This window comes from Elgaria multicarinata, chromosome 3 (assembly GCF_023053635.1).
Source record: "Elgaria multicarinata webbii isolate HBS135686 ecotype San Diego chromosome 3, rElgMul1.1.pri, whole genome shotgun sequence".
NCBI lineage: Eukaryota > Metazoa > Chordata > Lepidosauria > Squamata > Anguidae > Elgaria > Elgaria multicarinata.
In genome coordinates this window covers 3,413,928-3,426,953 of record NC_086173.1, presented here as the reverse complement: position 1 = coordinate 3,426,953, position 13,026 = coordinate 3,413,928, and the positions used below count along the sequence as shown (strand labels likewise).

Here is a 13,026-nt window from a genome sequence, read left to right as displayed (position 1 = left end):
CTGTCCTCCTTTTCATATGGTCGCCCTACACAGAATGTATGTTGAGAGATGGGAGAGAGGGACCATACTGCTACACTATTAGATGCAGCGGGAAAACCTAAAGGAACGCTCACAATAGCATATGCAAAGGATAGCATACATTTTTTGTAATCTATCTATCTATCTATCTATCTAGGTAAGGTTTAAACTTTTGTTGGCATTGCTAACTTTTCCCTCTACAGTTTAGACATCATTGTTAAATAGTTATAAACTACACTGAATAAACACGACTGATTTGTAATGCTTCCTCTTGCAGCTTTTTGAGTTCTGTGTAAAACATTTTTCCCCATTAAGGAAACAGGGGGGGTTGGATTTTGCAGACTTGTGAGATTTAAAAAGCAAGTGTGATCTATTCCTTAGATGATTGATGTACCCTAGAAAAGCTAGTAAGATAAAACAGGAACCCTAACACACACACACACACACACACACACACACACACACACACACACACACACACTCCTTCTACCTACCTGTAGCTGAAAATGCTTCACTTTTCATGGGCTCTCAGTTCTCACTTGCACTACTAGCTGCAGGGACATTTGAGCAGGTGGAGCTCCTAGCTGAGGCTAGGACAGGCCCCCTGCACCATTTTTTTTCTTCATGGCAATGTGCGTGGGTGTGCAAAGCTCCAGAGTGCAAACAGAAAGCCATGTACACCCACCCAGGAAGGGACCAAGAGGAGTGGCTTCCCTCAAGGAAGTCCCAGCCCACCAAAGCACGCCTGCAGACCTGATGCGTAAAGGACAGTTGGGTAACGTTGTGGTTTCCTCTCCAGGGATGTGGGCGTTGCGCTCGCTTGTCTACATAACTCAGGCCGTAGAGACGCAATTGGCCTATTTTTGCTGAGCAGCACCACGCGTGTCCCAGTGCCCGTCTACTGGAGGACAGCATTATGGAAGACAGAGTAGGATACCCATCCGTTTTTGTTGTGGATGCCCCACAGAGAGATTTCCCGTTTGTGCCCCCTGTGCCAAAGAGCCGGAAGAAATGTCAGCATGGGCAGCTGCTCCTGGGAATCTTGATGCTGCTGATGCTGGCTGGCTTAGTCATCCAAGCCTATTACCTGATCTGCTTCCGCAAGGAACTGGACAAAGCAACGGCACAGGTCATGTCATGCACAGAGAACAAGGGGGCTGATGGGGGTGGGGGGTGGGGAGCAGGTCATGGGGGCTTTCTGTGTGAGTGGATGTGATACGGACAGTGCAAAGGAAGAGACGAGGGCATGTGCCTCCAGATCTGCACGTGGGAGCTCAATACGTGTTGTTTGCCTTTGGCTGGGAACTTTGTGCATGTTGAGACAGGGCTTTATATACTATTATGGAATGGCATAGTTCAGTGTGATTGATCTAATTTTTCTCAGAATAAGTGTGTGTGTGTGTGTGTGTGTGTGTGTGTGTGTGTGTGTGAGAGAGAGAGAGAGAGAGAGAGAGAGAGAGAGAGAGGATACACACCCATATTCTGTGGGTACAAATTGGTTGTATACAGATAATTTCTCCTGGAGAATGGTCTAATTAGCTTTCAAACAGCAAAATCCTATTTATCACACCGAAATGGAAGTATAGTTAATTTTGTATAACTTGTTCCTGCAAACTGGGTTATCTGAAGGATTTAGACTTAAAAGCCACGTTTGTTTAATTTAAGATAATGGGGCTAAATGTAGACAGTGAATTCCATATTATCCAAGGTAAGCAGAATATGTACCTGACTGTGGCCACAGCTAGACCTAAGGTTTATCCTGGGCTCATCCAGGGTTCGCCCCTGCCTGAGCACTGGATCCCCTGTGTGTCACCTAGATGAACAGGTTTGACCCCTGGATGATCCAGGGATAAACCTTAGGTCTAGCTATGGCCTGTAAATTAGTGTATAGAGTTGCCACTTTTGTTATCTAAAAAAATGCACCTTTTTTCCTTTACCAGCAACTTGACACACAGAAATGAAGCAGGTGGAACTTCCTTGGCATAGAGATTAATTGCGGGGAGGGTGGGGGGACAAGAGAAAACGCAGCCCGCTTCATTTCTGCATGACAAGCTGCTGATGAAGGTGCAAGAGCAGTGAAAAAGTGGCAACCTGCCCTGGCTCCAGGGCTTGGAGGGGGCCTCTTAACCTAGAAGGTGTGTGATGTAAGTAGGTGGGCTATGAAAAAATCCACAGTGGATTCAAATGTTTGGATTTCTATGAGTCCGACCTGCGGTTTCCACAGTGGACTGACTTTTTTGAAGTCACGCAGTTTCCATGAACTTGTGTATTGGGTTTTTTATGGAGGGTGTTGCGCAAGTGTGCGCTTGTGCTAATGTGCCTTTGCGCAACTATGCAGTAGTGCAAATTTGCACTTGCACAAGTGCACATTAGCGTTAATGCGCATTTGTAGACAGGAACAAAATTCTCATACATCCCTAAAAAAAGAAAGAAATCCAATTCTACCAATGAGTGGAAGGCAGAATGAAAGCCCCCTGACCAGCCGCGAAACAGGCAGAAGAGATTTAACAAAATCTGTACATCCGTAGTACCAACTGAGAATCCTCTCACTTCTTCTTGGGTGCTGCTATGTGCCTGGCCAGTGACAATGGCTGGGCTGTTGTGGCAATGGTTCCTGGCAAATTCTTGACCCCACCGTCCTCTGGACCTAGCCTTCATGGCAAGTTTTGTTGGTTGCAAATGGAAAGTTTTTTAAAAAGCCCCTTTGATCACACAACTGGTGTGTTTATTCAAAAGTTTGTGCTAGTGCCACAAAGATAATAGTTTTGTACTTTATAAATTACGTGACAGTAATGTTGGGGGGAGTTGCACTGCTCCTATTTAGCTGACAATGAGATTTCTTTTCCATTCTGCTTGATGAAGACTTATGTGAAACTCAGAAGCATACATTCTCCTTCAACCAAAGAATATTGGCCCAATGGAAGAGCAATGGGCAGTGATTTTACTGCACATATTTTGATATAAATTCTCTGGGACCAGAGCAACCACAAATGTCTATATAGTAAGCAAGGACCAGGGAGGACGTTGCAAGTGGAGCTTTAATGATACCCCCCACATTGAGACCTCTGCTGAAAAACACCCAGTTCTTTTCATAAATGCTGTGCCAGAACAATGGGTGGGTGGAGAGAACTATGCAAGCATCTTCAATGGGATGCTTTAGGGTGGATTCCTGCATTGAGCAGGGGGTTGGACTCGATGGCCTTGTAGGCCCCTTCCAACTCTGCTATTCTATGATTCTATGACTAGGTATCTGAGGCATGATCCCCTGGGAAGTTTTCCTAAGCAGGCTGCACTGAAATGAATGGGGGCTGTGCAAGATCCCACCCCCCTGCCCTGGGTATGTAAAACTGGGATAGAACTCTGTATGTATATTGTATCCTCCAATAGAGGCTGGTGGCTCTGATGTCAGTGGGGTGGTGAATCCACTCTGGCTTTCATTCAGGACCAGTCAGAACTCTCCAGAGCCACCAGTCTCCACTGCTATCCACTAAAGGTAGGACACTAAAAAAATGTTACGTTACAAGAAAACAAATTTGAGTTAAACTTTATGGAATGCTGAACAGCAATTCAGTAACAGAGCAGAAGCCCCAAATAGTTTAGTATCTGTTGAGTTTCTAGTGATAATTTGTAATAAATCTGCCTTGGTTACTTCTGGGAGCCCATTCCAAATCGAAAGGCCACTTGGACTATTATGAATTTCCAACGTAGAGAGCTTGTAGGAAAATTAAAATTTCCAGTCGATTATAGTACATGATGTTTCCAGTGCGGAAGTTTTCTGCATGTATACATCCTGCAAATCTGCAACGTGCTCCTAGTTTCAAGGTGTATATACTGTACACTGGGTGTGCAGGAACTGGAAGTAAATGACACATGAATGCAGTTGTGAATCCACACAATGATCTGTGTGCAGTTTTAGCTCTTCTTCTTGCCCAAACTGTTTTCAATGAAGGATATTTTCAAGATCTGAATTGGTCCTATGTTGGTAAGTGTTGTGATAACCCTGTAACTGATAAACAGCCAGGCATTCCTGCAGAGGAAGGAGTAAGGCGGGGAGATGTGGAAACCAGGTTGTGGTTCAGAATCACATTGCTGCATCTATCTAGTGCTGATTTTCTGCACATGCAGTGAGAATCAGTGAGAATTTCACAGAAAGGTAATAAATAAATAAATAAATAAATAAGAAGGATCTTTCAGCAAAGAGGTAGTATCTATGGCATAATGAAAGTTGTTTGAATGTGAATTTCAGATGCTTTTTGAAATGGGTTTACTGAGAATTAACTTCTGTGTTTTCTTTACTCAGGCAGGAGCTGATGCAACCTATGAGAAATTCGTACAAGGTATGCTGGTCTTGCCATATATCCTAGCCCCTTGTCTAGGTTCGCTTCCGCACAAGAACTTTTGAAGGCAGCTGAAACATTTGCTTTTCTGCAATTAGATGGAAATAGAATTAAAATAGGTTTCACACAGTATTTAATATAGTGCTATATTATTGAGCAGATCCCTTCCTTGTGGCGAAGACTCTAGTATAACGTTTACTCTATTATTATTATTATTATTATTATTATTATTATTATTATTATTTTATTTATATAGCACCATCAATGTACATGGTGCTGTACAGAGTAAAACAGTAAATAGCAAGACCCTGCCGCATAGGCTTACAATCTAATAAAATCATAGTAAAACAATAAGGAGGGGAAGAGAATGCAAACAGGTACAGGGTAGGGTAAGCAGGCACAGGGTAGGGAAAAACTAACAGTAGAAAGTAACAGTAGAAGTCTGCACAACATCAGTAGTAAGTCCTGTTCAGCAAAGGTCCCTATCAAAGCTAATTGAAAGCTTCCACTTTTCATGTTCATCCCATACAGGCTTCCTTGTATAGTTGGGGAAATAGTGCTAAATTGCCCCTTATTTAGTCTGGTTTTCCTGTGTTGTATGTGTATATGTGTGTGTGTGCATAAAATTATTGGTCTTTCCATTATTTCCATAATCTTTCCATTATTTCCCCCTTTCCATTATAGTGGAATTTTCTTTGCAATTAAAGAAAAGAGGAAAACAATGTGTGTTGAATTTGTGAAGCTGGGCTGTGCATATTCAGATCTCTTGACTGTTAAGGCTTAACTAATCTGAGTTGGTGCTCGTGTGAATGGACATAAAAAGTGTCTTGACAGTTGGTGCAAAGCAAGGTCCACCCCAGTCTTTGCAAAATCACAGGAACTAGCAGGTGCTGGTTAGGTAATACATCAGAAATTGCCCACAGTTGGGAAATGATTTATCTCTGCCTGCCCCTGCACAATTGGGAGTGCTGTCAAAATACCACCGTCCCTAAAATTGTTCATCAATGCACAATTACGCCTGAGGAGGTAGGTCTTGCTGTAGGGCCTCTGGGGCGATAATATATCTGCATTCTCCCTCCTTAATTAGAAATATTCCATTGAGCTGAGAATCTGATTGATACCAGCAGAGAGAAGTACTTTGAAACACGCTGAAATGGTTTAAGACCTAGATAGAACTTTCTAGGTTAGGGTTGCTGACTTTATTTTTGGCAAGATTCCTTTTTCGCGGTAGCATGCATTCAAGCAGCTGGCAAAGGTTACTCCAGTCAAGGAAGCTCGTAGTCTTGGCTTTATATTTGATTCCTCGCTCTCCTTTATTCCTCAGATTGAGACAGTAGCTAAATCCTGTCGTTTTTTTCCTGTATAATATTGCCAGGATTTGATCATTTTTGTCTGTCTCTTCTGCCAAGACTCTTGTTCATGCATTGGTTATTTCTCGGTTGGACTACTGCAACCTTCTTCTCACTGGCCTTCCTTCTTCTCACATCAGTCCGTTGGTTTCTGTTCACCACTCTGCCACTAAGATCATCTTCTTGGCTCGCCGCTCTGACCATGTCACTCCACTTCTGAAATCTCTTCATTGGCTTCCAATGCACCTCAGAGTCCAATATAAACTTCTCCTGTTGACCTACAAAGCTTTTCACTGTCTAGCTCCTTCCTATCTCTCCTCTCTCATCTCACACTATTGCCCCGCTCGTGCTCTTCGCTCCTCTGATGCCATGCTTCTCACCTGCCCAAGAGTCTCTACTTCCCTTGCTCGGCTTCGTCCATTTTCTTCTGCTGCCCCTTACGCCTGGAACGCTCTTCCAGAACATTTGAGAACTACAAGTTCAATCGCAGCTTTTAAAGCTCAGCTAAAAACTTTTCTTTTTCCTAAAGCTTTTAAAACTTGATCTTGCTCTGACTTTTATACTGCCTGTTTGGTGCATTCTCTTCCCCTCCTTATTGTTTTTATGATTTTATTAGAATGTAAGCCTATGCGGCAGGGTCTTGCTATTTATTGTTTTACTCTGTACAGCACCATGTACATTGATGGTGCTATATAAATAAATAATAATAAATAATAACACAGAGGAAGGCCAGGATCTCTTCTTGATCCTCCCAGAGTGCAGAACAGGAATAACGGGCTCAAGTTAAAGCCAGATTCCAGCTGGACATCAGGAAAAACTTCCTGACTGTTAGAGCAGTACGACAATGGAACCAGTGACCTAGGGAGGTTGTGGGCTCTCCCACACTCGAGGCCTTCAAGAGGCAGCTGGACAACCACCTGTCAGGGATGCTTTAGGATTCCTGCATTGAGCAGGGGGTTGGACTCGATGGCCTTGTAGGCCCCTTCCAACTCTGCTATTCTATGATTCTATGATTCTATAAGCTTAGCAAATCATCTACAGGAAAACCAGGGGACTTTCTGATCCAAGAGCTTTCTGATCCCCACCAGATCACTGACCCAGAGGAGGAAGTAGAGACAGGAGAGACATAACAAATGAAAATGAGAAGACAGTATCCCAGGCATTCCCTGAGGGGTGTCTCTTTACCCCATCATAGCTGCGCAGCAGCGCAGTACTGTTTCTTTGACGCTGCCGCCAACCCATAGCCACAAAAGGCTTCCCCCCCCCGAAATTCCGCTTTTTAAAAGTGTGGATTTACCGCAACTTTCTTCCTTTCTTTGTTTTTTCGTGTGTCAGTGGTGGCCTCGGTGCGGGTTATGCAGTGGGCGGATCCGTAAGCCTTTCCTCATCAGGGCCATCGGCACTGCGGCTTATAGCCTGCCCTCCCTCCTGCCGTCTAACGTTATCGCTTCCGCCGCACAGCAGCAATGCTCTGGGGGGTTGACGGAATGTGATGCCAATGCAGCAGCATCTAGACAACCGCCTGGTCTGTGTTATGCTTCTCAGCACATCATAGGACACAAGGGAATAGCAGCATGTTAATTCCTTTGGGAAGCGCCCAGAGAGCTCCGGCTATTGGGCGGTATAGAAAGGCAATAAATAAATAAATAAATAAATAAGCAAAAAAGCTTGGGCTAATAACGACAATGACGTCCTCTCTTCCCCACCCCAGCCTACACTTCCTCTGGTTGTATGCTACATGAACCCTTCCATGCTGTAAGGAAATGTTTCACAATCCATTTGTGGAATTTATTGCAATTGTCTAATTATAGATGCAGCGGGCAGGGCTGGGCAGAGGGGAGCCCAGTGGGGCCAGTTGGCATGGACCTACGATTTTGAAGGGGGTCTACTCCGAGTCCCCCTGGAAGAGGCAAAGATGTCTTATATACATCTTGAATAAAAGTGCTTGCCATTACCTTTTTTTATAAATCGTTCTAGGTCATATGTATTTAGAACTGATTAAAAAATACTTAATGAGCAGTTTGAAATGAGGCCTACATTTCCCATCTGGCCCGGGCCTATTCCCAGCTTTGCCCAGCCCTGGCAGAGGGATGCTATGGATCAATGGCTGTAGGTGTAGGTGTATGTATGAGAGTGTAACAGTCAAAATGTATGTACATCCATACAAAAGGCCAATGGAAACAGAGGGGGATTCCACACGTCGTACTGAGGGCGCTTCCATGCGCCCCCAGTGCGACCCCAAAGCGCTTGTGTAGCTTGCCTGGAAGAGACGAGGAAGAGGCATCCTTGCCGCCGCCGCCACCCACCTCCCTCTACGCCGGCTGGGTCGGAGAGCTCGGCTGAAGAAGGCGGGGTGGAGACCCCGCCTTCTTCCGCCGAGCTCTCCGACCCGGCCAGTGAGGAGGGAGGTGGGTGGCGGCGGCGGCGGCAGGGACGCCTCTTCCTCATCTCTTCGTCAGGCAAGTACATGATTGCTTTGGGGTCGCACTGGGGGCGCATGGAAGCCCCCTCAGTACGACGTGTGGAATCCCCCAGAGAAACCAGGAAATGTCTATTAGAAACAGAGATGGTTTCACATCTCTGTTGAGGGTTCCCGTCTAGTCTTCTTCGGTTATTACAAACATAAACTGAAAACCATTTTTATTTTCTCAGTATTTTAACACCTAAATTTAAACTTTGCTGTTTTAATTCTGTATTTTAATCCTGTATCAATTTCTACTGTGTGGTTTTATCCTGGTTGTGGTTTTTATATTGAATTTTGTATTTGGGTTTTTAGATTGTTGGATGTTTTATTATGTTCTTAATGGTTTTAATTTTTGTGAACCGCTCAGAGAGCTTCGGCTATTGGGCGGTATAAAAATGTAATAAATAAATAAATAAATAAATAAAAAATACCTGATACGGTTTACCCAATGCTCTGAAGGTGCTCTAACTTAAAGGTGGTCTGCTTATTTACCCCTAAACAGATCGTTTTTGGATTACAGCCATTGGATGATATTTAAGGCTCCATGAGCGGGACTTAATATGATGTGTGTATGTGGTTAGATAGATATAAACTTATTTGAATTTTTGTAGTACTTAAGCTGAGTGCTGAAATTAATTTGTCAAGGAGATGAGGTCGTTCAAAATATCTTGTTTTGATCTAGCAGCTCAGCTCTTTGATCTAGCAGCTCAGTGTTTTGTTTAATAGCCAGCAAGAAGTCTGGCTCCAGGTTTCGTGGGCTGTTGGGCGGGTTTTCCCTTGACTTTGACACCCGCAGTGAGGGTCTCGGTTGTCAAACCCTCCCCCATCTCTTTCTTGCTATGAGCTCCAGAGAGCTCAGGCAAAGCCATAGACTCTGCTACTGTAAAGTGAACCAAGACGGAGCTGGGCACAGAACAATAGAATCATAGAATCATAGAATAGCAGAGTTGGAAGGGGCCTACAAGGCCTACAAGGCCATCAAGCCCAACCCCCTGTTCAATGCAGAAATCCACCCTAAAGCATCCCTGACAGATGGTTGTCCAGCTGCCTCTTGAAGGCCTCTAGTGTGGGAGAGCCCACAACTTCCCTAGGGAACTGATTCCATTGTCGTACTGCTCTAACAGTCAGGAAGTTTTTCCTGATGTCCAGCCGGAATCTGGCTTCCTTTAATTTGAGCCCGTTATTCCGTGTCCTGCACTCTGCGAGGATCGAGAAGAGATCCTGTCCCTCCTCTGTGGGACAACCTTTTAAGTATTTGAAGAGTGCTATCCTCATCCAAGTCCTCCCCTTCCTCATTCTCAATGTGCAAATGCTGCTGCAACCTCCTGATTCTCCTGCTGTTTGCTGCCTAGGGGATGCCACGTCCCACATGGGGACAGAAAAGCCCTACATCCCCTTCTCACTGCTTGTGGCAATTAATTTCTGATGGAGGGAGGGAGGGAGGGAGGGAGGAAGCAGATGAGAGAAAGGATGGATGGACAGCAAGTCAGCTGTTGCTGTGACCAGACTGGTTGAGGTGTGAGTGGGTGGTAAGTTTTGGCAAATGCCTGTTCTCCATTAAAAAATGTTGCTGTTGTCATGGAACCTACCCTGCTTTTTATTGGCTGCTGGGTTGTGCACACCTGTTTGAGAATGTACATAGATCTGAGCAAAGGTGACTGTGTTGGTATCTCCAGTCTGTGAACCCCACAACAGCTTCTGGCGTATGCTGACCATTGATGCCTGTTTGCCTGGCCTAGCAAACAGTAAGGTGAAATGAACAACTTGCCAAATTCTGTGGAAAAACTACAGTCCTTGTACTAATTATGCAAGTTGAGCAAAAGTGTGACATTTCTCTTGCATTGCATAATCTGCCCTTTTGCGTAATTTCGTCTGGTTTTGCTAGACAGGCGGTTAAAACATGGGATTTCGAGGAAGTTGAATTTCTGTACTTTTTTTATTCCATTCCTACAGAACTGTAGCCTATACCGAGCCTTGATAATAGTCGCCTGCCATCCAAAGGAGTTATGTTACAATAGTCTCTGTTGCCTATAGATACCTGCAGACAAAGGAACACTTAGCAAAACTCATTTTTGCCTGATTTTCTTTTACAGGCTACACACCTACTGCTGAAAAGCCAGCCGCTCACTTGCCACTAGGTAGGAGAACTTGCTAATTAAGCTAAACGTCCTACCTTTGTTAAGCTTTCTTAAGAGTTTGGGTGCAGTGGGGCTGAAGCAGAGGTAGGTGATTGGTGATGAGCAGGGTACAGTGGGTTCAAGCAGCTACTTTTTAAGCTGGGCTGGGCCTTCTGGAGTTCACACTCAGGTTTGTGAGGTGGGCTGGGGCTGGCAAATGTGAATGGAAAGGTCTGAGGCTTTGCCCCGTACAGTAGCAGTAGTAAGAACGAGGGCTGATTTGAGTGTCCCTCAGCATGGTGCCGACCTGGGCCGCTGTTGTCTCTGTTCGACATTGTCGTTGCCATCACGGGCTGCCAGACATCGCTTCTTGAAGCTCCCCAGCAGCACCGCAGCTGCCAGTTGCTCCTTCCTCATCACCTGAACAATGCTTCTGGATGGGAACGGAGCAACGTTGATGTCAGGCACTGCATCTTGGGAAATAAGAGATGGCGGCCTCCCCATGTGGATTGGAGCTGTTGCTTGGCTGCCGTCCAGAAGTGCCGCCACTGGGAGAATGTGTCTCAGGGGAGCGATGGCAGCTGCAGTGCTGCTCGGGCCAGCCCAAAGTGGCGGCATCTGGTGGCAGTACTGGTGGAGGGTGGGAGCCCCCTCCTGTGGCCCCTTCTGGGACACATGGACCCCAGGAGCTGGCTGGGCATGCCAGATGCTACCGCTGGGTCTAGTCGGAACACTAACAGCAAAAACAGACATTACTTTAAATCTGCATCTATCGAAATCCATATCTAATCTTCATTCCCCCCCCCTTTCCGTTTTATTCTAGAGTAGGCACAGGGCCCCCAATCTGGCTTGGAAAGCTAGCATGGGGTGGGTGGGGGGCTTTTATGGGCCCTGTGACTACATGAGAATAAAAATGTCTCCGGGCGCCTCTCTTGCTGAGGGGTGGAACTTGTGTGTTTACCTCCTCCCTACCCTGCATGAAATAATACTGAAGATTGAGACGGTTGTGTTTTTCAGGGGCCTCTGTCACTGCGGCTGCGAACGGAGCTCTGCTGTGGCAGCACAAGCAAGGCTTTGCCTTGCTCCGGGACATGGGGTACAAGGACGGCTCCCTGATCTGCAACAAGTCTGGACTCTACTACATCTACTCAAACCTCTTCTTGGGGCATTCAGACTGCTCAAACACTCAACAGAAGAGGCTGGATGTCACCCACAAAATTTACAAGTGGACTTCTCAGTATCCAAAGGAGATAGAGCTGCTGGCCAACAGCATTCCCTACTGCAAGGCTAGTCAATCTTGGAGCCACAGCAGCTTCCTCGCCGGGGTGATGCACCTAGAGGAGAACGACGAAGTCTTCATCAGGGTGTCCGAGGCACGTCTGGTGCGGGTCAGTGATGAGTCGAGATCGTATTTTGGTGCCTTCATGATCTGAAAGCAACTAGAACTGAGCACAGACAACTCTTTCTGTGGAGGAACGGCTTCTTCCTTAAACGGCTGTGGCGACATTACTCCCAATCCTGCTTCAAAAGCTTGAATAAATTTCAAATATACTGGAGGAGAGTGGAGAGCGTTGCTGAGGGGGAGAAGCCTCTTCACTCTCTCCAGGGTTTGGGGAAATAGAAAGATCTTTGCTTTATGGCTGGATAGGGGCACAGCGACCAAAGTAAAGCAAATAAGAAAATGCTCTTGGGAAATGGCACGGAACCACAGCAGCAGGGGAGTGGGTGGCCTTGCACTTTTTTCTATCTTCTTAGAGAGCTGCCTGAGTGTGTCTTCCTTTCACATACTGCAAATAAATAAATGAATGAAATTACTCTCATGACTGGCCCACCAAAAGTATGCACACCTCTTAGGGTAGCACTACTTGCTATTCTTCAGCTAGTTTTTATGTTTCCACGTTAGGTGTTGAAGTGTGGTAGTGACAACCTGCAGTTTGACAAGGCACCGTGGTAGGACGCAGACAATAAAAACGTGGGTTGCCACCTCGACGTCTCTGGAAAGCTGCCCTTTGCATACAGCCTCAGAGACTGTGAAAGAAGAGGAGAGGTTTCAATTTTTGCCACTGACTGGCTTCTTCTTGAATGAGATGCCCAGCGCAATCTAGAATGCTAAATCTTACAACTTCACTAACATTACAGTGGTCCCATTCAGAAGGCACCTTAAAGCACAGCTTTATCCACAGTGAATAAGGCTTTTTGCTGGAGGCTCTTTCAATGAAAAGTATTGATGAAGCTCATGTTGAATATCTTGGCAGCCTTCTGGCTATGACCTGGGACCTGCAGCCAGCTTCTTTATGAACAAACTTGAAGCCCAGAAAACAACACTGACCCTTTAGTGTTTTGATAGGCATTTCTACTTTGTGCCAGAATGCTTTATTTATTTTCATTATCTTTTCCCCCAGTCCAAGTATTCCAGAAGGGATTGTGTAGATGTTATTTAGCCATTACTTTATGAGTTCTCTTCTATGTGTGAGTAGCTGCTTTTTCTGAGTCTTCCCCTTAAGATACAAATTTAACAGTAGAACTGCATTTGACTATGTGATGATGCAAATGGGGACAAATGGGGACGATTTGGAGTGAGGGCAGTAGAATAAGTCCTGGGGTAGTCACCTGGGTGATTCGAGCAGTAGAGTAAACAGGGTGACCTCATAATACAATAGATTTGGCTACGTGATCTCCCTGAGGGCAACGTCAATGAGTAGCCCAAAACATGAAGTGCTGAAAACCCTTTGTAAAAGGGA

General features: G+C 45.4%; 1 protein-coding gene across 1 annotated transcript; it reads left to right on the top strand.

The window, feature by feature from the left end:
- The first annotated feature begins 934 nt into the window (after window positions 1-934).
- TNFSF14 (TNF superfamily member 14) lies at window positions 935-11,768 on the top strand. Its single transcript, XM_063123029.1, has 4 exons — window positions 935-1,147; window positions 4,319-4,355; window positions 10,262-10,306; window positions 11,303-11,768. The coding sequence occupies exons 1-4, from the start codon at window positions 935-937 to the stop codon at window positions 11,716-11,718; spliced, it is 711 nt and encodes a 236-aa protein (XP_062979099.1). The 3' UTR covers window positions 11,719-11,768.
- The last annotated feature ends 1,258 nt before the right edge of the window (window positions 11,769-13,026 follow it).